The sequence below is a fragment of the Numida meleagris genome, chromosome 2 (genome assembly GCF_002078875.1).
Source record: "Numida meleagris isolate 19003 breed g44 Domestic line chromosome 2, NumMel1.0, whole genome shotgun sequence".
NCBI lineage: Eukaryota > Metazoa > Chordata > Aves > Galliformes > Numididae > Numida > Numida meleagris.
The window spans coordinates 62,382,307-62,406,465 of record NC_034410.1 but is presented as its reverse complement, the minus strand read 5'-3'; the positions used below and the strand labels follow the sequence as shown (position 1 = coordinate 62,406,465).

The 24,159-nt window shown below is 41.3% G+C and overlaps 1 protein-coding gene across 3 annotated transcripts in view; it reads left to right on the top strand.

Moving 5' to 3' along the window:
• DSP (desmoplakin) overlaps positions 1 to 18,589 on the top strand; it is a 37,569-nt gene extending 18,980 nt beyond the window's left edge. The window contains exons 11-24 of one of the 3 annotated variants that reach the window (XM_021387244.1): positions 533 to 685; positions 1,824 to 1,978; positions 2,299 to 2,425; positions 2,950 to 3,154; positions 3,663 to 3,880; positions 4,681 to 4,847; positions 5,158 to 5,296; positions 6,615 to 6,808; positions 7,620 to 7,782; positions 8,373 to 8,456; positions 9,324 to 9,431; positions 10,046 to 10,144; positions 10,931 to 11,428; positions 14,644 to 18,589. In XM_021387244.1, coding sequence (XP_021242919.1) covers positions 533 to 685; positions 1,824 to 1,978; positions 2,299 to 2,425; positions 2,950 to 3,154; positions 3,663 to 3,880; positions 4,681 to 4,847; positions 5,158 to 5,296; positions 6,615 to 6,808; positions 7,620 to 7,782; positions 8,373 to 8,456; positions 9,324 to 9,431; positions 10,046 to 10,144; positions 10,931 to 11,428; positions 14,644 to 17,838 — 5,505 coding nt within the window. In that variant the 3' untranslated portion in view covers positions 17,839 to 18,589. Of the gene's footprint in view, positions 1 to 532; positions 686 to 1,823; positions 1,979 to 2,298; positions 2,426 to 2,949; positions 3,155 to 3,662; positions 3,881 to 4,680; positions 4,848 to 5,157; positions 5,297 to 6,614; positions 6,809 to 7,619; positions 7,783 to 8,372; positions 8,457 to 9,323; positions 9,432 to 10,045; positions 10,145 to 10,930; positions 13,223 to 14,643 lie in introns of all 3 variants that reach the window. The other 2 variants (XM_021387243.1, XM_021387242.1) reach the window with 2 other exon arrangements.

Sequence of the window (24,159 nt, the reverse complement as noted above, 5' to 3'; positions counted from 1 at the left end):
AAAGGATAAGTGCATTTAATAAATGATTCATTGTGTCATTTTATGTCACTGTGATCCAGACAAAAGGACTGAACTTCTGTATTTTTGTTTGGTTGATTTGTTTGTTTGTTTTTTAGCAATTCACTCATGAGTTAGTTCCTACAATTCCATATTGACTGTCTGAGGAAAAATGATCAGTGATATAAAGTGGCAATTGATGAAGTCAGAGTTGAGGGTATAGTTACTCCTTTTTTAAAGATATTCATGTTTTATTAGTTCTTTGTATTTATTCCTGTTACACCTCACTTTAACCACATTGTAGTTCTGTATGAAAAACAACAGCTTGCTCAAGTTGCAAAAATAATTAATTTGTTGTTTCTCTTCTCTTTCTTTAAGCTACAGTTTTACATTATAGGCTAAAGATTCATACCACTGTAGATAAAGGAATTTTTGCCCACAGTGAGCTCCAGATGTATGCCTCTTAATAAACTAGTGGGAACTAGATGTGGTTTCTTTTTAGAATGAGTTTTTAACTTACAGTTGATCTTTGCAGAATGAACGAGAGAGAATTCTTGAATACAAGAGGCAAGTGCAGAGTTTGGTGAATAAATCCAGGAAGATTGTGCAGCTGAAGCCACGTAACCCAGATTACCGAAGTAACAAGCCCATTATCCTCAAGGCTCTGTGTGACTACAAACAGGATCTGGTAATGTTTCCCTTTTTTTGGCTGAAATGAAGATAATGTAAACTAAAATGCGGCAAGTGATTTAGTAGACAAACTATTGAGCTGATAGGTGTAACATTTTTGCAAGTACAAGTATGAAGTTAATGGTGGTGGTTTCTTCCTTTCCAGTATTGGATATGTTGAAGTTTTTTTCTATGTTGTTTCTTAACAGCATGCTTCCATGTATTTTCTCCCTACTTGCTCTTTTTCTGCTCTTTTTCTTACTGGTTCCTAGTTTTCCTGTGTTTTATCTGTAAAACCTGTTTTACCTGATGCACTAGATTGCACTCCTATAGTGACCACTAATAGACCATTGTGATGTGTGTTTACAATCTGGGGTTTCTGCTATCCACTCTCTGTGATCTTCCATATCACATTTTATTCTGGAATCACAGAAGTTCAGCCCACGTAGAGGTAACTACTTGTTGGTACTGTAAGCAAAACTAAACAAATGTAGGCAGTGTTTACCTGTCTGCTTGGCAATTGTCCTCACAGTTAAACAAGCTAGAATCTGCTCAGATGAAGATAAGGCCAGACAAATTCAAAGACTTTGCATGGTCAGGTCAATGTAAAGCCTGTGGCCTTTTGCTAGTGATGTCCAAAAATGATACAGGGACTCCTGGCATGATAAATGATAGGAGGAGTTTTCCCCTCTTGGGTGTGTGTGGGTTGTAAGCTGCACCATCCAGACCTGTAGCCTCAGGGTGTCAGAATATCTGGCAGAAATTGCTGGTGGATCTTGCTCTGTGGCACTTGCTCCCAGTCCCTTCTCAAGTATGGCTGCAGTGCTAAGCATCTATTTGCTTCCAGCTTGCTGTGGGGTGGCTTACAGCCATAAATGATTGCGTAGCTTACAGTACCCGTGTTCCCACGCTTGGTCTTTGATGTATGTCATGGCAAGCCCCAGATCTGAAGATCAGTTGGACTGGCAGATGCTTAGGGTGTTGTGTGGCTCCCAGTTGGTTTTACAGTTAGTATCAAGCCAGGATGTACACATGCACGTAGCAGCTGTGGAGCACTCCTGGTTCTGTGATCTAGGTGCATCATCCTTGTCTCTCTCTCCTAGAAACCCCATCTTGCTTAACTGAAGAAAAAAAATGTTATTTTGTGTTCCTTACAGAAAACAGTGCGCAAAGGAGATGAATGCATCCTGAAGGACAACAATGAGCGCAGCAAGTGGTTGGTGACTGGCCCTGGAGGAGTAGATATGCTGGTGCCATCTGTTAGTCTGATCATCCCACCCCCAAATCCATTAGCAGTGGATCTTGCTACCAAGTGAGTTGCCAAGTTGAATTTGCTTGTAGACATGAGCTGGCTTGAGTGGAGCCAGCTCAGGTGTCGCTGTGCTCATGCCACAGACATATCCTGATTGTTATAAGAGTGAATTCTTTCTGAAAGCTTCGTCTTGTGATATTTTTTGGCTATGCTACTAAGATGTACAAGTTTTGACCACGTGGTGCTCAGGGACATGATTTAGCGGTGGGTTGTTAGAGTTAGGGTAGTATGGTTAGGTTGTGGTTGGACTTGATGATCTTTAGGGTCTTTTCCAACCTGAGTGATTCTGTGATTCTATGCAATTTCTTCTCCCATCTCAGAATTGAGCAGTACTATGAAGCTATTCTGGCTTTGTGGAACCAGCTGTATATCAACATGAAGAGCCTGGTATCTTGGCATTATTGCATGATTGACATTGAGAAAATCAGAGCGATGACTATTGCCAAGGTAAGACTCTAGTAGGCCTTAACTGTAGACAAGGGACATTCATGACCTGTCCTCTGCTGCTCCAAACAGTGCTTGCAGTGTCCTTTTCAACTGTATGTTCTGCTAAACTGCGGGCTTTCCTTTTGCTGGGTTATACAGGCAGATATACATGGAAATCGGCATTTTATTTAAGGAGAAGAACAATGCTTTCCCATTCAAATATGATGTAGATAAAAATGAAGGTTAACTAAGGGGACTTACTGTGTACTTGCACTACTAGTTCCCACTGTGCAAGGACATGGATAGACATAGTAAAAGGCAGAGTTGCAAACTGTTCTTAAATTGTGAAATGTTTGTTACAGGAATAGCTAGCTCGAAGGTTGCTTTGTGCATTTGACTTTTAGAGGCAGCCTATGTTGGTTTTATTCTAAAATGAGATTCCTCTGTTCTTCAGTCGATGTATTAGTATGTTCCTTAATGAGTCGTTAGTCATATACCCTCTCCAATTTTTGTCTTTTTCAAAACTGTCTTCTTTGTTATTTCAGCTGAAAACAATGCGTAAGGAAGATTACCAAAAAATAATAACTGACTTGGAGATCCATTATCAAGAATTCCTCAGGAACAGCCAAGGCTCAGAGATGTTTGGTGATGAAGACAAACGAAAGATCCAGACTCAGTTCACTGATGCTCAGAAGCACTACCAAACCTTAATAATACAACTGCCCAATCAACCACGGCAGCCGCCAACAGGTTTGTTGTCTTCCTGTTTTCTTGTAGAGATTGTACTGCTTGGGTTTCCTTGTTAGAGGTGGAAGAGAGGGCTGCATTTCCTTTTCATGTGAAAATGGTCTCGTAAACATATGCAGAGACATGTAAAAGAACTGTAACTGCTGTCTCTGAGAATAACAAAACTCATCATGCTCAAGAAAGAGTATATTTTGATCTTCCTTCCATTGCTGTGTATCTGGGAATAGTTCTCTGAAGTTCATGGAACTTGTTGAGAAAATGAGAGGAATTTAATCCATTGATTTTCAGTTGTTAGGAAGCAAAACCTCACTGTTGCATTTGAGGAAGCAAGTTTATCTTTTTGTGAAGGGGACATTTCATTGCTTCAGACACTGCCTGATGGCCCAGATCTACCAGTTCTCTGTTCTACGATTCAAATCAGTGCTTAGGTCACTTTGACACTGCGTTGGCTTTCTGTATGTAGGAATTCAGTTCTCTTGCAGTTGACATTTACCTCCAACTCACTTTACAGTGATTCCAACTGAGAGTTGCCCTGTGGGTTCCTCAAACACCATTATAGTTAATGAGAGAAACCGAGAACATGATAAACAGGAGGCTTGGCTGCTGATGGAACTTCAGAAACTTCGGCGTCAGATTGAAGCTTCTGAGATTCGGATGGTTCAAAGAGCTCCCCTTGGAGTGGATCAAGGGGCTCTGCATGACTTTTCTGTCAGAATACAGGATTTAGAGGTAACTGTGTATGTTCTCATTTGAGCATCTCAAACTCATCGTGACTCTGTTCTGCAGAGCATACTGCAATTGGACTCCTGATCAGCTGGGAGTGACACACACACACTTTACACATACATCTTTTAATTGGAAGCAAACCATGATATTTGGGTTGGTGTTTAGCTCCTTATCTAGAAGCCTAAGTAGGAAAAGTTGACTCTTTAGAATTCTTTCAGGCTGATTACTAAAAGCCTGATGTCAGCTAGATGTGATCTCATGTTAAGTGTCATCCAGGTTAAAGCACTGTTAACATTCTTTTGTACAGACCCCACTTTCCCACCTACCTTATAAGTGCTGTCTATACATACATGAGGCTTACAGACTCTGTCCCCCTCCCAGCTCTTCAGATTTGAAGGAGACTGGAGAGAGAGAAGTTCAGTAAGAAAAGAGAATAGATTCAGTTTGAGAAATTCCCCTGGGGCAATGAGGTTACTAGGAGGACCTTGACATGACCACTGGGGGAAGTAGGCAACTGGCAATAAGGCATTCTGTGAGCTGCTTTCTACAGAGCAGAATTCCAGAATGGAAGAGGTACTTAAAAAGAGGTATTACCTGTTGTGGACTGTACAATAATGTAATATAATATATAATAACGTAGTGTTACTTAATTTAAAGGAAGCAAGCTGAGGCACTGCTTTGTTCCTCATTCAAGCTAGTTAGATAAGATGAGACTATTTGGATAAGGAAATCAACTTCAGATGTGATGTAGAATAATAATTCAGCAACTGAAAATGCATAAACCGGGTGTTCTTTTTCCTTAGGGCGTGCAGAATGACTCTCAAATAATGGCTGAAACCCTTAATAAGCATAAGGACTTGCTGCCTAACTTCAGAGGCTGCGAAAAGTATGTGTACTTGCAATCAGAGATAAATGCCCTGTTTCAAAAACTGGAAAATATTAATGGTGTTTCTGCTGGCTACTTAGACAGGTAAGAAAACAGAGACTGTAGTAATAAATCATTAACTTTCTTCCATAATTCTTTCATAATCCTATGGTCTAGAAATCTCCCTTTTATTATCAGTAATATAAAATTATACCTTCTGTCCTTCATGTGGGAAGAAACATAAGTTTCATCACTTTTCCAAAAGACTAAAGAAAAATGAGACTTGTGGATATTACTGAATTTTCTTTTTTTATTGCATATTCTCTTCAGCTAACAATCTGCAATTAATTAGAATTATCATCTTTCCTGCCTCAGTCCATAACTAATTTGTCTTGTTTTGTGTTATTTACTGTAGCTTGAATGTACTGAGGTGTCTGCTCCAGCTTATTCTGCAAACCGAAGATGTGATCAGAGTTTTTGAAGTCAGACTGTCTGAAGAGGAGACTGTTCCTTTGGATCTTGATAAAGTGGAGGCTTACCGGGCTTGCCTAAAGGTGAGAGGCTAAGCTCCAAGGACACAGCAAAACAGAAGTTGTAGCTGTCATCACTAGTCTGTTGAGCTGGGTAGAAGCCTTCTGAAACTGCAGGAGATGAAAAAGCTAATCCTGTCATACTTTGGCATAGACATACAATGCTTTTGCAGGTTATTGGAAGGAATATACAGGTCTTCCATCCCCTGGCTGGTGCTTCCTGCAGAGAAAAGCCAGGGGCACAGAAGGTCTCCATAAACAGTTTCTGAACAAGACCACCTGTGTTTATTCGTGTCAGTTACTGCCTTCAAATCTAGCTTCCTCTGTTTCTTGCAGAAAATCTTGTTGGTTACTCTTGTTTGTGATCTAGTTGTGTAACGAGCGAATTAGAGTATTAGTGTGTGTCCTGTTTTTTTTTCTGTCAAATGAGTTTCAAATCTTACAGTGAGAACTTCGTCCTAAACAAGGCAAAGAATGATTCTCTTGCTACTCACAATGACGGCTTGCAGAATCAATCTATCTGACACTGAGCTGGTCCTTTTGTGCACTGAGTGCCTTTGGTAGTATACTCACTCCTTCTTTCTTTTCTCAAGTGTAGTAGAGCTAAGGCATGAGGTGACAAAAATGGAACACAAACAGGTTGCTCTTCTACCACGTTACCCAAGAGCTGCAGTTTCAGTTGGTAGATGTATTTAACTGATGTAAATTTGAATTACACACAAAAGAAACACTTGAGCAGATTATCGAAGGTTGTACCCATCCCCATAACTGGGGAATGCAAGAGAGACCTGCCTGCACTGTATGTGCTGCTTGGTGTTACCCCACAGTGTGTGAGTATTTGCACACTCATACACCAGTCTGCATGTGTGTGTAAAGCAACATCTTTATGTAAGACATTTAGGAAAATGCAAACAGGACAGAAAAAAAACACAAATAACCAGTGCAGAACTTATTTAACGTTTAGAAACTGTACGGTAGTCCTGAGGCTTGATCCTACCATGAGGATTTTCTTCTTTCCCCCCTATCCCCCTGTCCTGGGACTGCTCAACATAGCTCTCAGAAGTGGAAATATTGGCTACCAAGTGTGACATCAGAGGACTGTGGTTCAGTAAACTATTTAAGGATAAGTCTAACTTCAAACACGTTTTTAAGTAAATCTCTGTTTACCAAAGTAGGTGTTTCACTTCAAATATATTAACTCCACTTGGCACCAGCACACATACTATCCTGAACTAGAAACAGAATATTTAGATCTCAACACATTGTATGTGCTCTTGATGGCTAAGATTGAATATCCTCTGAAGAATAAAATGTATGGTACCTTCTTTTTTTTCCTCTCCAGAAAATGAAAAGTGATCTGAACATGAAGAAGTCACTGTTGAATACCCTTGAGAGTGAACTGCAGAAAATGCTTCAGATTCATTCACAGTCTTGTCAGTCGTATACCCTGTATGATATGGATGTTGGAAAGTTCACTGACAAAGTTACCCAATTAATAGACCGCTGGCAGAGAGCTGAAAAGCAGATAGATAACAGGTTTGCTTGAGTTTCCTACTAGCTTCTTCCTTACGGCTATTGCTGCTAAGATCTTCTTAATAAGTCTAAAAGAGCTAATATCCCTTGGAAGTAAAGTTCCTGCACAATGATTACTGTAGGGCAGAAAGACTGTAGTAAACAGTAAATAGCAACTGTGAATAGGTTGAACATACTTCAAAATTGTGTAAGACCAAGCCAGAAAATGTAGTTTTTCATGTTACTGTGTAACCTATGTGCTGCAGAGTTAACCAGCATTTTGCCCCTCAAACAAAGCAACCATGCTTATTCCTGAATATTCTTTACGCAAGGAGTAAAAAAAAAAAAACAACCAACCAAGAAAACCACCACAGAACCTAACATTAAGACTAAGAGGGGAAAAAAAATCTAAAACTTCATTGAACTGAAGGCATGTTCTACCATTTTTTACTTCAGGCCAAATCTAGTCCTAATGATCAAAACTGACTAGCTGCTGCTTTTTTTTTGTGGTGAAAATGGAAAACAAGTGTACTGAGGTCAGTGCAGTGTCACAGCACTGCAATTCATTCTCCACTTAACTGTCAAGAAGCGTTGACCTCTGTGTAATTCACTATCACTCAAAAGTCAGGGACCACAGCCTCTTATTGTGTAACTAGTAGTGAGTACAGTAGTCATTACTGGAAATTTTTGTTCAGCATCTCCTCCTTTTAGAGCTGGACATTGTTTTGCTCAGTTTATTACAATATTTATCAAGGTGTCTTACTTCTACAAAATGTTTAAAGAGAGAAAAAGTGAATGCATTTTCATTTTGATAGTTTTCCCTGTTGTTTTCTAGATCATGGGATTTAGAAAGACAGATCAAACAGCTGAAAACTTACCGGGATCTGTATCAGGCTCTGTGCAAATGGATCTGTGATGCCAAGCGCAGGCAGGATTCTATTGAGTCCACAAAGCTGTGCGATTCCAACACTATTATGAGATATCTACATGATCAGAAGGTATGCAACACCTGGCTGGGCTGTCTTCAGTTAACTGGATGTTAAATCGCTTTGCTAGTCAGGAAATAACCACTATCAATGCAGTCAGCAATCCAGTGGCCTGTTTTGAATTAGAAAATACACAAGCTACCAAAAACCACCACATATGTAGAAGTTAAGAGAGAGGAAATATTATTACCCTCATTACTTTCTGTCAGTACTGCTGTGGATCATGAAAAAGACTATGTTTGGCTCCTTCACGATGACTGACACTTTGGCACAGCAGCTTTGAGTTAAGTCAAGGAATTGTAAGATGTTGCAACTTATGGGACAGATTATAGCACAAAAGTAAAAATGAAAAATGGGGTAAATTTATGTAAACTAAAGTCAAGCGCCTGTCACTTCCCAGCTCAGGAGGTTGTTGAGTTGCTAGGTGTTCCTTTTGAGAAACAGCCTTCTCCTATACAGTGTGTTTGCCTCTGTGGAAATGGCTTGGCTAGACTTTGTTTCAGTCTAAGCCTCTGGTTTCATACAGCAGGCATCATGTGGTGGAGGCTGTGTGTACTGGCAAATCTGAGGGACTGCTTCACAGCTCACTTTTTTCTTGACAGAACTTGCACAGTGAAATCTGTGGGAAGCGAGACAAAGTTGAAGAGCTTCTCAAGCATGCAGATCAGTGCTCAGCTGCAATTAAGGTACTTGGATTTCAGCATTTTTACAGGTTGTGGTTTTCATGGTCAGATACATCCTATTGTCTCTGCTCTGCTGATAGGCAAAATGTCAGCTCTCTGGGTTGTGTGTGTGCTTGAGAGAAGAAATTGCTGGGGTAATACTTGTGTATACAAAACGTAACAAAAACAGTCTGTACTTGCCTCCTGAAGATGGCAGGATGATGTGGGAGATACCAATGAATGCTTCTCTTTAGGAGAATCAAAGCCTCCTTCTAGCCACACCAACCTTTCTAGTTCACATGTTAAGAGTAGAGAACAGACTGGTTGCTTAGAAATATGATCTGATTAGGATCTGGTCTAGAAGGTTAGACAAATGCAGATTAGCAGGAAGAATGGTGGACAATAGCCATGAAAGCCAAAAAGATGTACAGGGAGTGGTTTTGTGGTCTTTGCATTTCTGTGTCACCTTTATATCTATGCTTTCTCCAGTTAAGCCTTACTTTCTGTCCAAAAGATATTGCTATACATGTTGTAGCAAAAGTGATGTGAAAGAGACTGGAGTCAGTTATCTCTGAAGTTTTCACTGATAATGAAAAGATGGTCTTCAACTGACAGAAATACACATCTTCCTGGTTTTCCAAAATTTATATGTTCTGTTTTCCCTTTTATTATTGTCTTCCATGAGTCTTCACGGAGTTTTGTTGAACTGAAGAGCCTCAGTTTGTGAGAGAAGGTCATTTGTACATGGCCGGAGATAAACAAGGGAGAATGTAGCTATTTAAACAAAAAAATACAAAACCAACCCTTTATTTGCATGTTGAGAAGTCCAGAGCCAGGGAGGATTATTTGGCAGTTGCTATCTGGGTCTTACCTTTTCCTGCTGTTTTACAGGATTATGAGCTTCAGGTTGCTTCCTACAGTTCTGGATTAGAAACGTTGCTCAACATACCTATCAAGAAGTGTGTGGTTCAGTCTCCTGCAGTGCTGATTCTGCAAGAGGTATCTTTCTTTCTTCCCTCATTAGTCTTGTGAATACATTTATTCATCTGTGTGAGCCAGTGTGAGTCATATCCAGCTATATACTAATAATTATCATGTCACTGGTAATGTTTACTAAGCACATATGCAAAAGTAATTAGTGCAGAATAGTTGCTGCGCTGCAAAATTATACTTAGGCTCATTTAGACAGTAGATTAACCCTCAGGAATTTAGCTCATTCTTATCCAATGTCCATTATATACATATTGTGAGAAAGTAAGATCTGTGCCCCAGGTGGTTCGGTCACTTTCAAGCTGGGAATTAACCATTATTAAAAAAGTTTAACTTGAGTTACTGCGACTGTCAGGCAGGAATAGCATGAAGAACCAGGAGATGAGGGCTTGGATTTAATACTACATGAGCATGGGGGGAAAATAATACTGAAATAGGTATGGGTCTGTCAGAAGGGAGTATTTATATACTTGGGGTCCCCAGGAAGTGGAAACTTTGCTACTTAATTGTCAAATGACTTGTTTTCTCAAGTAGATTGGAATTCTTAAATAGTCTGAGAACTAGATGCGTTCATATCTAACTCTCTAGTATAAACAACTAATAATTCCCCTTTTCTTTCCAAGGCTAGCGAGGCTCAGGCTCGCTACATAGAGCTTCTTACAAGATCCGGAGATTATTACAAATTCTTAAGTGAAATGTTAAAGAGCATGGAGGACCTGAAGGTATCTGCCTCTTTTCTTTCCTTTGCCTTCTATTTTTGTCACAGGTTAGCGCTATCACTCCACAAAGCTAAATGCTGAATTTTGTCATTGAACAGGAGACTCCTATGAAGGAGGCATATGAGCAGTTTCATGCAACTTTTTTTCAGAGTACAGTGTCTTGCAGAGTTACTGCCAAGGTCTTCTGTGAGGTGGAGAATATTAGCCTTTGCATTAAATAAGAGGCGCTTGATCAAGCATGCAGGAGGTTCTTCTTCCCCTGTCAGAGTGACCTCATTAAGAATACAGTTATCTCCATGGTGAAAACTTATCGTTAAAAGGACACACCTCACTGGTACCTGTTGTTTCAAATGGAGTAATGGTTGCATGGATTCCATTCAGGCCCGTTTGGGATGTCATATATAGAGGATGAAAATCACGTGTTTGAAAATGAAATAGATTCTAAATGAGGCTGTTTAGTATTTTGCTGGTGAACTCTTGGTACATCAGATTTTACCATCTGTATTGCATCTCCCTTCCCCATCAAGTACTGTTTCCCTCTGAAAGTCATCATGTTGCTTTCTGAATAAAGTCTGGATCTGAATGAATAAGAGATTTGCCAGAATTTGCCTTGATGACTTTAAATTAAAAAGGATTTTGAGCTATCACTGAAACAAATAAAACTGACATTTTGTAAGTTGTCAGATTTGCAAGTGTATATCGTATTGTTCGTGCTACTTTTGAAACAGTTGTCACAAGTGAGCATTTTTTTTCTTCTTTTTTTCCCCTTCTTTTGTTACCGTTTTGTAGATGAAAGCCACTAAAATTGAACTCCTGGAAGAAGAACTCAGGCTTGCCAGGGATTCAAATTCAGAGACAAACAACAAGCATAAATTCCTGGAACAAAATCTGCAGAAGTACCAGATGGACATCTCTCAGCTCAAAGCAAAGCTGATGAGTTTGGAGGAGATGAAGAGACAGGCTGAAATGGATGGAAATTCTGCTAAGCAAAACCTGGACAAATGCTATGCCCAAATAAAGGATCTAAATGACAGAATAACCAGGTTGACTTACGAGACTGAAGATGAGAAAAGGAAAAGGAAGATACTGGAGGACAGATATGAGCAACAAAAGAATGACTACGACCAGCTGCAGAAAACAAGACAAAACGAGAAAGACAGCCTTGGCTGGCAAAAGTTAGAATCTGAGAAGGTCATCAAGGAGAAGGAGTACGAGATAGAAAGATTAAGGGTTCTCCTGCAGGATGAAGGCACACGGAAGAGGGAGTATGAAAATGAGCTGGCTAAGGTAAGAAACCAGTTTAGCGAGGAGATGAGTAATTTAAAGAACAAGTATGAAACAGAAATTAATATTAAGAAGACCACAATCCAGCAGATAGCTGCACAGAAAGATGATGATGCAAAAGGTCTCAGAGCCCAGGTTGACAGACTGTCAAGAGAAAACAGAGACCTTAAGGATGAGATCGTGAGGCTGAATGATGCCATTCTGCAAACCACAGATCAGCGGAGGAGGGCAGAGGAAGATGCTCTTCAGCAGAAGGCTTGCAGTTCTGAGGTGTCACAGCAAAAGCACCAGTTAGAGCTGGAGCTGAAACAGATCATTCAGCTTCGTGGTGAAGACAACTCAAGATACAAGCAGGCTCTTGAAGAGGCTGCTGCTACTATTCAGGATAAAACTAAGGAGCTGGAAAGGCTAAAGCTTCAGCTTCAGGAAGAAGCTAAAAGCCGATGGGAACTTGAAAATGAGTTGGCTAAGGTAAGGAACAGTTATGATGAGGAAATTATTAGCTTAAAGAACAAATATGAAACTGAGATTAATATCACAAAGACCACAATTCACCAGGTCACTAAGCAAAAGGAAGAGGATACCAATAATTATAGAACACAGCTTGATAATGCTGTGAGAGAAAATAGGAATTTGTGTGAGGAAATTAGGAGGCTGAAGAATACAATAACTCAAACAACAGATAATCTACGGAAAATCGAAGAGAATGCTCAGCAGCAGAAGGCAGCTGGCTCAGAGCTTTCTCAGAAGAAACAGCAGCTGGAGATTGAACTAAAACAAGTTATTCAGAGGCACACTGAGGAAAGCATGCGATACAAACAGTCGCTTGATGATGCTTCTAAGACCATTAAAGAGAGAAACAAAGAGATTGAAAGGCTGAGAAAGTTGTTGGATGTAGAGACAAGTCAAAGAAAAGAACTAGAGGATGAGAACAATCAGTTAAAAAGAGTTCAGTTTGACCTCCAGAAAGCAAACACGAATGCTACTGAGACAATTAACAAGCTGAGGATCCAGGAGCAGGATCTGGCCAGACTGAAAATTGACTATGAAAGAGTTTTGCAAGAGAAAAAAGGCAGGGATCAAGAAAGTGCAAAGTTTCAAAGCACTATAAAAGACTTGCAGATCCAAAAACATAAGCTGGAGGAGGAACTTTGCAGACAGAATAAGAATGTAATGGAGGAGACAGCCAGGAGGAAGAAACTGGAAGAGGAAGTAGAAGGCATGAGGAGATCTCTGAGAGAGCAATCAGTTAAAATAACGAATCTCACACAGCAGATAGAGGAAGTGTCTATTGTAAAGAAGAGAAATGAAGATGACCTTAGACACCAAAGAGAAGTATTAGATGGTCATGTGAGAGAGAAACAAAGGTACATGGAGGAGATAAGAAAATACACATCTGATATTGAGAGTTTACGTCGTCAGTTGGTGCAAGAACAGGAGCAATTAAAACAGGCTCACCTGCGAAATGAGCACTTACAGAAAACCTCTGAGGAGAAGAGCAAAAACTTGAACGAATGCAAAATCGAAATCGAAAGGCTTCAGTCTCTCACCGAGAACCTAACCAAGGAACACTTGTTGCTGGAGGAAGAGCTGCGAAATGTTAGATTGGAGTATGATGATCTCAGAATGGTCAGAAATGAAGTTGATGAGAAAAATTCAGCCATTGCTGAACTAAAGAATCAGCTCCAGACAAGCAGCAAGCAAACCCTGGAACTTCAGGGGTTGATTAATGATTTACAGAAAGAAAGGGAAAAATTGAGACAGGAAATTGAAAAATTCCAAAAGCAGGCTCTGGAGGTATTCACACATATTTTGATCCCAGCTTTACTGTCTCTCAGATATATAATTAATCACAATGTCCGTTTGAACCAACTTAATTCACACCTTGCTGATTAAGTTTACTGTACTTGTCACTAATATTCCTTTTATGGCCAGTCTCCTTGTTATTTTTAAAAGAAAAATAGCAGTATTTGGCCACTTTCTTAGCCCCTTTACTCCCTGGGAACTGTGCTAGGAAACTAGCTGAGCCTTGTCCTCAGCATGAAGGAAACCCTGGATATGTACCAGTCTTCACCAAACTATGCTAAGGGAAAATAAGAATACATGGAATACCACCGTGCTTTAGTTGTACCCTGCTGGCTGTGCGCTTCCCAGGTCTGTTTTGGTCAGAATGGGTTAAAGCAGTCCTTTGAGGCTCACCTGAGCTGTACCACAAACTAAACAAGCTAAAAGCCCCAGAACCGACAAACCGTCAAAGTACTGTTTAGCTGCGTAAAGTGGTGACTAAGAATTAAAAATGATGCTGCCAGCTAAGATACCTGAAACCTAAATTTCATTGAATGTTGGGACTTCTGTTCCTAAGTCACCAAGGGTGACTTAAATTTCACTATCAGCCCATGTTCCTTAAACTTGAGATGACAGTATAGATAAGCTAAAGAAAACATATTTTTGCATCTTCATTCTTCTACCCTTTGAAAATATTTTTTTTTCTGTAATTGCCCTCCATACTTTTTTCCTCATTCTCATCTATTCTGTCAATTATTCAGTTTTTCTTTATTTTTAAAACCTTAATACTAATTTTTAATAACATTTAGCATTATCTGACATCTATACGTACATAATGCATGTATTACAAATGTATAACATTTTATTTGGTTTAATATGGACTGCATGTGAATGTGCATGTAGGCGTTCGTGTATAAAGGTGTATGTGTGTGTATATATTATAATATGAAGATATTAAGAGAATTAAAATGTAAATCAACACAGGTAAAATTGTTTGAAACTAATAGGAAAAAGTGAGTCATATATTTCGTTTTCATCCATGTGTAGCCAGTCCTTAGCTGATACGTATTCACTCAGGTTAGTAGTTACGCCAGGGTACACCTACTGGGCATCAGACTCTTAAAGAATCTCGAGTGCTCTGTGCGTGTACTGTGAGACATATTAAAAAGTCATGAAGAACTAACTAAATCACTAGAAAATTAACACTGTAGGTAATAGAATGGAGACTCCGGTAATAAAGACACTTTCATTGAAGGGAATGATGTACCTTCACTGGTTTATTTTATTCATGGTCTTGAGTAAGGCACTGCTGTGACTAGAATGTTTTCCAGTGGCAGTTTGTCATAGGTTAAATGACAGGCTGAAGAGCATTGTGAGTGGAGAGTATAACTCTAACTATCTTCTCTTGGTTTATTTCTTCTTTAAAATTTTAGGCATCCAATAGGATTCAAGAATCCAAAAATCAGTATAATCACATTATGCAAGAAAGAGAAACCTTGCTGATAAAAATGAGTGCTTTGGAGCAAGACAAAGCCAGGCTGCAGAGATTAGAAGAGGAGCTGAATCGTTTGAAAGTTAACCTGGAATCAGAGTCTCGTTTGAAGCAACGCCTGGAAAATGAGAAACAACAAATCCTGAATGACCTCAACCAATGGAAGAGCCAGCACTCCCGGACGGAGGAATCCATAAGGAAGATCCAGTGTGAGAAAGAGAAGAGTGAGAGGGAGAAGAATGCCTTGAGGAGTGAGATTGAAAGGCTGCAGATGGAGATTAAAAGGATTGAGGACAGATACCGGTGCAGATTGGAAGAGACTGCTGTCAAAAACCAGTCAGAGTTGGAGTCTGAGCGTCTCAGGCTGCAGAGAGAGATTGAGAAACTTAAACAACGTCCATATGGGTCCCACAGATCTACGCAGACTGAAGAAGACTTCTGTATTGATGCCTCCAAGTTGGTGTTCAGTGGGCTGCGGAAGAAGATTACAGCAATGCAGCTATATGAGTGTCAGCTTATAGACAAACTCACTCTGGATAAACTGCTGAAGGGGCAGAGGTCAGTAGAAGAAGTCGCTGCTGACATTGAACCCTTTCTGAAAGGGGCAGGTGCTATTGCAGGAGTGTCTGTTTTACCCAGACAGAAGTACTCCTTTGTCGAGGCCAAACGGAACCAGCTGCTTACGGCAGAAAATACAGTCCTGCTCTTGGAAGCCCAGGCAGCAACAGGAGGAGTGATAGACCCCCACCGCAATGAGGTGTTAACAGTGGACAGTGCTGTTGCCAGAGATCTGATTGACTTCGATGACAGAGAGCAAATCTATACAGCAGAAAAGGCTATCACAGGTTTTAAAGATCCTTTCTCAGGCAAAACTGTGCCACTATCTGAAGCCATCAAGAAAAACTTGATTGACAGAGAAACTGGGATGCGTCTGCTTGAAGCCCAGCTGGCTGTGGGAGGGATTGTTGATCCTGTCAACAGTGTTTTCCTACCCAAAGATGTAGCTTTATCCCGTGGATTGATTGACAAGGATCTGTACAGGATTCTAAACAACTGCCAAAGCACCACAAAGAACTTCATTGATCCCAGTACCAAAAAAGCAGTCACTTACTTGCAGCTAAAGGAAAAATGCAGGATTGAGCCACATACTGGCTTGCTCCTCCTCCCAGTGCAGAAGAGGAGTATGTCATTCCAAGGGATCAGGCAGCCTGTCTCAGCAGATGCGCTTCTCGAGGCTGGAATTATTAAGGAATCAACAAGAAATGATTTGGAAAGAGGTGCAATTACAGTGGAAGAAGTGAGTGAGAGGATTATTGATTTCCTTCAGGGTTCTAGCTGTATTGCAGGTATCTACAATGAGGCTACTAAAGAGAAACTTGGCATTTACCAGGCTATGAAAATAGGCTTGGTTAGACCAGGGACAGCCCTTGAACTCCTAGAAGCCCAGGCAGCCACCGGGTTCATAGTTGATCCTGTCAGCAACGCGAGGCTGCCTGTTGAGGAAGCTTACAAAAGAGGTCTTGTTGGAATAGAATTTAAAGATAAGCTTCTCTCTGCTGAAAGAGCTGTCACTGGGTACAAAGACCCAGAAACTGGAAACATCATTTCTCTGTTTCAAGCAATGAACAAAGAGCTCATAGAAAGAGGCCATGGCATTCGCTTGCTGGAGGCCCAGATTGCCACCGGTGGAATCATTGACCCCAAAGAAAGCTACCGCTTGCCAGTAGAGACGGCTTACAAGCGTGGCTACTTCAATGAGGAGCTCAACCAGATCCTCAGCGATCCAAGTGATGACACCAAAGGGTTTTTTGATCCCAATACAGAAGAGAATTTGACCTACTTGCAGCTGAAAGAAAGATGCATAAAGGATGAAGCAACAGGGCTCTGCCTTCTGCCCCTGAGGGAGAAGAAGAAGGTGGTGCACACCTCACAAAAGAACACCCTTAGGAAGCGCCGAGTTGTCATTGTGGATCCAGAAACAAACAGGGAAATGTCAGTGCAGGAGGCATACAGCAAAGGCCTCATAGATTTTGACACCTATACAGAACTAGCTGAACAGGAGTGTGAGTGGGAAGAAATAACCATTACAGGATCGGATGGTAGCAGTAGAGTAGTCCTTGTTGACAGGAAAACAGGTAGCCAGTATGATATACAAGATGCTATTGATAAAGGTCTGGTGGAGAAGAAGTTCTTTGATCAATACCGTTCTGGAAGTTTAAGCCTGACACAGTTTGCAGACATGATTTCCTGCCGTAATGGCACTGATGAGGTGTTTCGACATGAGTCGGTGACTCGGTCTCCCACAGTGCTGAGTGTCAGGAGTTCTTCCTCGCTGATAAGGAGTGGTTCATTCTCAGAGACCCCAGATGAGTGCAGTCCCATTGCAGCCATATTTGACACTGAAAACCTGGAGAAAATTTCCATTTCAGAAGCTATACAGCGGGGCATTGTGGATAGCATCACCGGACAACGGTTACTTGAAGCCCAGGCCTGCACAGGGGGCATAATATGCCCTACAACAGGCCAGAGGCTCTCCCTTCAGGAAGCTACCAGTCAAGGCATCATTGATCAGGATATGGCCACACGGCTCAAACCTGCCCAGAAGGCCTTCATAGGATTTGAAGGCATAAAGAGTGGACGAAAGAGGATGTCAGCAGCAGAAGCAGTCAAGGAAAAATGGTTGCCTTATGAGGCTGGGCAGCGGTTCCTTGAATTCCAGTACCTCACTGGTGGTCTGGTGGACCCAGAAGTACGTGGAAGAATAAGTATTGAAGAAGCCATTCGAAATTCATTGATTGATGGTCGTGCTGCCCAGAAATTGCAAGACACCAACAGCTATCCCAAAATTCTGACCTGCCCCAAGACCAAGCTGAAAATATCCTACAAAGATGCAATGAATCGGTCAATGGTGGAAGATATCACTGGTCTTAAACTCTTGGAAGCAGCCTCTGTTTCATCTAAAGGTATATCCAGTCCCTACAATGTCTCCTCAGCACCTGGCTCTCGCTCTGGCTCTCGCTCTGGCTCACGTTCAGGCTCACGCAGTGGGTCTAGGAGGGGAAGTTTTGATGCATCGGCAACTTCTTCATATTCTTACTCATACTCAACCTTCAGCAGCGGGTCTATTGGGCGCTAGTAAATGAGGGAATGTGTGTGCATTTTAATATCATCTAGCTTTGTCTATATCCCCTTTCCTAAATCAACAGCTGAATAACTGAAAGCATTATAGTTCGTGTTCCTGTTGTTTCTTGCCCAAGCAAAACCACTTTGCTGAAACAAAGGAAATAAAGGCATGTCCAAAAGAAACTTTAAGTCTTTTCTGGGTGTGTTCAATGTCTGAAAAAGCTGTAAAACGCTTGAACACGGATTTGTGGTGTATAGGATAGGGGAATGCAAGAAGTCATATTTGTGAATTTTGATTTTCAGTTGCCATTTCCTTTTAGTGTTGGATTTTTAATGGGTCTCTGTATATTTTAATTACTGTCATTTGCCTTCTCCTATTAACTGTAACTGTCAACTCATAAACAGATAGCTGAGGTTTTAAAGTCCTGAAGTATTTTTTTTTTTCACATAGACCTTTCTCAATTTGCTATTATGAAGAAAAAATACACTGTGGATGGAAAATACCTTAAATATTGGTCTAGAATCTATGCTATAACATGAAAAGCTATATTCCAGATGTTCTACTTCTGTATGTTTGGCTGGCCATTTTCTTAAGTATAACTTGGTGAATATAAAGGGCTGGTATTAGGCTGGGCTTTTGTTTTACTGTTACCTATATATGTTTTCTACTGTTTTGCTTGATTTCCATGTAACAAAAAATGCATATAAATCTAACTGCACCACATCAGCTATCCTAGGCAATAAACCTTTGCAGTTTTAAATTATTTGTTGTGTGCTTATTAAATTTATCTATGGATACTCTTAGAGATAAGAATTAGAGAAAGAACCATTCAGAAAAGAAACAAGTAATGGTCTTGTAAAAACAGTGGATCAGCATCATGAAAAATAATATGCCTGTACATCATTTTTATGAATACAGACTTACAATTCTGCATTTTCAGAAGGAAAATGAAGATCGTACCAATAATGAAAACTGCTCTAGAAGCAGAAAGCCGGTTTCCACAGTTGGTTGTAGACTTGATGATGATCAGAAGCGTATTTCTTCTGCTCATGATCCAGCCCATTGTCTCTGCAGCTACAAGAAACTGTGAAGCAGATTCTCCCTTGTGCATCATTCAATTTTGGACAGTGAGCAGAATAAAGATAAGTGACTGGACTTAGCCAAACAATCTAGTGGAATAGGAGAGTCTTTCAAAACCCTGACAGTCGCCTCCTGTAATGTCCGGCCACCTCTGATTGCTCCTGAATGCCGAGGCTCAGAAAATAGCAAGCACGTATCTTGTTCTTGTGATGGCTTGCTGTTGCCAGTTCTGCTAGCAGCCTGCTGATTCCTTGTACCTTAGGTCTCTCCTGAGCTCAGAAAGCAGAGCAGGACTGAGCACAGGATAGAGGGTGCAGGCATGGTTTGAAGCTGCTTAGTTGCTGTGACTGTTCCTCAGCCATAGCAGAACGTGTGCATGTTGAGAGTGCCATGTCCTCTCCCACGCACAGCAGAGTGCCAATACATTTGGTACGTGTTGTGTTCCTACCTCTGTTACCACTTAAAATAATGTATGGATTTAGACAAATGCCAGTATAGAGCTTTAAATGGAAAAACTATTCCTGTAATTTGCCAGTACCTGAAATAAATTCTTCCTGTAAGTAGCTGAAACCATTGCCTGAGACACATAACTGGCTTTTAGCTGTGTACCACATAGGGACTTCACCTGTCTATCAAATGTCAGTTGTTGCAGGTAAAAAGAGGAAACTGATAGGAACAAATGCGTATCACTGTCAATGGTGCTGCAGGATTTTTGTAGTGTATTTTTTTCCCAGGATGAGAGTAGATGGGGTTTTGATAATTTTCTCTCTACTGAAGTGTGGCTTCCAAGCTGAAAAGCGTTTCCAGTATCTTCTGAAGATCAGAACAGCATCTAAACTCTTTCCCATACAAATGTATCCTCCATTACTGAACTAAGAAACTAAGTAGACTGGTACAAGTCAGTAGGGACCTCTGTAGAAAGAAGGTGATAAAGTGCAACCTGTCTCTGAGGAAATTCCACAGCTGCTGAGGTTTGCTTACAGCTGAAGTTCATTAGCTGTACCATAGGGGAAGGCTCTGCCTGCCTAGCTTTCTGACTGCTAGGGAGAAACAGCTGTGGGTGGGTTTTTTTTTGTTTGCTTGCTTTTAAAGACCTTAATCAAAATCTGTTGCACCAGTTTTAAATGGCAAGGAAGTTGCTGTGCTCTATAGTAAAGATAAAAGCGGTCATTGCTAAAGAAAAGCCTGCAATTGGGTGACTGCACTTGACATGGACTGGGGAATCCCGCTTACTTTGTGGCACAGTTGCTTGCTCTGTGCATATATGTTTTGCACAAGACGTTCCTGGCATCTCTGGTAGGCTGTTTAAAGCTGTGTCTTTGTGTATTACATCTCTTACTGCAGGATCAACATTTTATCCTATGGATCAACGTTTTGTTCTCTGGTGGTAGCCTAAATGTAACATTGTATTTCCCAGAAATGATGATGACCTTGCTTTCTCCTCCGTACACTAGCACTACTTTAGCCAGGGGTGGCCTCATTTGGCCGGAGGCATTTGGTGCAGAGACCCGGGGGCTGAGCAGCAGCTGAGCCAGGACAGGCAGCAGGTGGGGCAGGAAACTGATAATCTGGAGGTGCAAAGTGTATTAGAGAGTTTTCCTCTGTAGCAAAAGGTACAGAGGAAGGAGCTGTAGGAAGAGCTCCCCTTCTCCAGAGCTGAAGTTTGGCAGCTGCAGCCCCATAAGGTCAGAGAGCAGAGATGTGACAGGTATGAGCACCAGGAGGACGAGGTGTTGGGCTGAGGAGAGCAAGTTTCTGAAGCAGCATATTGTGCTGGTGAGATGGGAGAGCTGTACCTGAATGCAACCAGGTTGTTTTGTTGTGGTGTGGTGCTGTGGGGATAAAGAAGTGAGTGTGGGACCTTGGGGTAGGGAGTTCACAAGCTCAGCACCTCTTGTATGACAGATGAAAGGGGTTTTTTTTCCATTCACCTTGAATGAGTGGCTGTCAATTCTGAATTTTCATCTCTGCTGAGACAGTAGTTCTTCAATATTAAAAAGCCATATGGTTTGCACAACGCAGCAGCGCTTTAGCCAGTTTTTTCTGTCTTCTGCAACTTGGTAATGCATGCAGCATGGTTGACTAATAGTCTAGCCTTCTGAATATGAAGGATGGGTGGGGAATATTTACAGAATAACTATGTGACAGTGTAAAATTGTCAGGATTATTAGATTATGGGTGTTTACAGCAAGTGTGGGTGTGTTTTTTTCTAAAGACGTGTTTAAATTTCAATTTTCTGCATATTCTTCTAAGATAAATCTATGTGAGTCATTTACTTTGAAGTTTCTGTGAATCTAGACTGTTCTGAGATGAGTGGGATTTACTTGTCATGTGTAACTGTCTCAGAGTTATGTTATGTTTGAAAACGCATATTTTTTTTACATGCCCAAACAACTTGCACAATCCTTAGGTCCCTTAAAGCAGGCTGTGAGTAGGCTCTCTGCTCCTTTCTGGCCTGTGTTAGCTATCTTGGTGCTTACAACTATGCATCTCTAATCTGAGGTTAACATTTTTATTTTTTTCTCCACACAAAATGCATAGTTAGTACATGTATAACAGCTTCATATAACAACCAGAGCAATATCGAGGCTTCCATTCATCACAGAGCATGTTTCAGCTTTAGTAGTTCATTGGCAATGGATTTTATAGTAGAGCATCCCACTGGATTTACACTACTGGGGGGAGCTGAATACCTATCTGTTAATACATCAGGTACTTCTGTTGCTGATCCCTCTGCAGATTCCGGTTCTGTTGGCAGTACGTGGTCCTTGGCTTCTTGTAGCCCAGGTGCACACACTGAACTGGGGAGTGCTTATTGCCCATGGCAGCTGCTGCTTTATGGGGGAGGGCATCTATCACCTGGATGCTTGGAGACTAAGAGGCTTTCTTTTCCTTTCCTTTGACTTGCAAACGGACGCTCTTGTGCCATTTCTTCCACCTGGGCCCTAGTGCTGCCTTCCATTTTCTGTCTGCGTGGTGGTAACAGTTATAGTCATTTAGTTCAAAAATACCTTCAAGGTCACAAGTCCAGCCATCAACCTGACCTACTGTGTTCCATCACTAAACTGTGTGCCTCAGTGCTATGTCCACATCTCTCTCAAATATCTCCAGGAGTGGGGACTCCACTACTTCCCTGGGCAGTCCGTTCCAATGTTTCACTACTGCCTATGGAGAAATTCTTACAATGGTCAATCTAAACCTCTCTGTGCAACCTGAGACCAGTTCCCAGGTGACAAGCAATGGAACTGAAGGAAAAGCAGCCAACACCCTCCTCACTGCAACATCCTGTCAGGGGGTTGTAGTAAGCGATAAGGTCTCCCCCGAGCCTCCTCTTCTCCAGACCAAACAGCCCTAGTTCCCTCAGCTGCTCCTCATGACTTTTCCTCTAATCCCTTACTAGCTTGTTGCTCTTCTGTGCACATGCTCAAGCAAGTCAGTGTCTTTCTTGTAGTGAGGAGCCCAAAGCTGAACACCATGTTTGAGGTGTGGTTTCACCAGTGCTGCATGCAAGAGGACCACTGCTTCCCCAGTTCTGCTGGCCACACTGTTTCTGATGCAGCTCAGGAGCCATTGGCCTTGGCCATCTGGGCATGTTGCTGGCTCTTGTTCAGCTGGCTGTCAGTCAGCACCACCAGGTCCTTTTCTGCTTGGCAGCTTTCCAGCCATTCTGCCCTGAGCCTACACTGCTGTGTGGGGTTGTTGTGACCCAAGTGCAGCACCTGGCGTTGAACCTTGTTGAAAGCCGGTACAGTTGGACTCAGCACACTGACCCAGCCTATCCAGCTCCCTCTGCAAACCTTCCAAACCCTGACAGAGAGAAACGTGCAAGAGATGCTGTTGCTAAATACTGTTGAGTACCTTACTACAAGTAAACCTTTCACTATACTAAAAGCCTTCCTGTTCTTATGAAGCTGCATTTTATGTTTAATGGCTAAATAAGCGATAAACAGAGAATAAAATCATTCATAAAGCTTGGCTGTTATTCAACCTTATCTCAGAGACCTTGATAGTGATCTAAGCAAACTGTGCAACCCTGCTTTGAGAATGACTCTGGGGACTTTGGGGTTCCTACCTTGTTTCCCAGTGGCTTCCTTCGCTCCGGGAAATCTAGCATGTTCTCTGGGTCCAGACTCACCATTAAGTCCAGGCGGACCAGATTTTGCCTTTTCAAAATGTTGCAGACTTCATTTTTATTTTTTTTTTAATTATGCCTAGAGTAATGTATATGTTTTCATAGGAGGGGGTAAAAAAAACACACAAAGCAAAGAACAAAGTCCTGGAAAGGTTTTCAAACAATTGAGGACAGAATGGGGATAGCACTTGGTTTCTTGGATGAGCTAAGGAGTTTGAAGGCAGAACCAAATGTTTCTTTTTCAGATATCTTTTATTTTTAAAACTTTTTTCTATTTTAAAACGTTGCAATAAACATACTCGTTTAGAAAATATCAGGGAAAGTCTTTGAACTTGTCTTGCTTTCTAGCTTTTTTTATTCCTTCTCTTATTTGTAAAACTATTCATGGAGTTTAAAACAGGTTTCAAAATAGCTGCAATTCATTTGAAGTTGTTTGGTTTTCTGGCAAATAATTTGAGGTAGAATTGAATGAAGAGTGGGGTAATGTGCTTGGCTAATAGCCTGGAAATATTTAAGTTTCCATTTTTTTTCAGGTTGATATTAGAGCTTCCAGATTCAATGAGGACCGTGCTATACCCATTGTGTACATCCAGCCTGGAGAAATGGAGAATAAAACTATCTCAGATACTGCATTGTTTCTTATCCCCCATTGTTTGAGGCCCTCTGTCCTCAAATAGCCATTCTAGGCCAGATCCTTAGCCCTACCCTCAGGATACTGTGCTCTGCTTGGCTGCAAGCTCATCGCAGGCACTGTTTGAAGATGAGACGCAAACTCTTCTCTGGTGGTTGCCACCTCCTCTTACTGCTGGTTTCCAGTGGTGGCATGTGTGAGCTTTAGTCCGCTACCCAGTACCACAAGCGCTGAGTGAATAGAATGGTTACCAGCAGTGCATGGCGGGAAAGGGGTGGTGCTTGCTATGCCCTATTGTAATAGGGCCATGATAGTTTTGTAGGCAGTCAGTACAGGTCACAGCTGTTCTACACTGGGCTCTGGTCCCAATGACTTGGCTGTACATATTCTTAAAGAGGTTTTCCTACACAGGTGCTTATTCGTGTGTGTGGTAAGCATAAATATGTATCAAGACAGACTAAGAGGAGCCAGCTTTGAGTCACACCTCTCC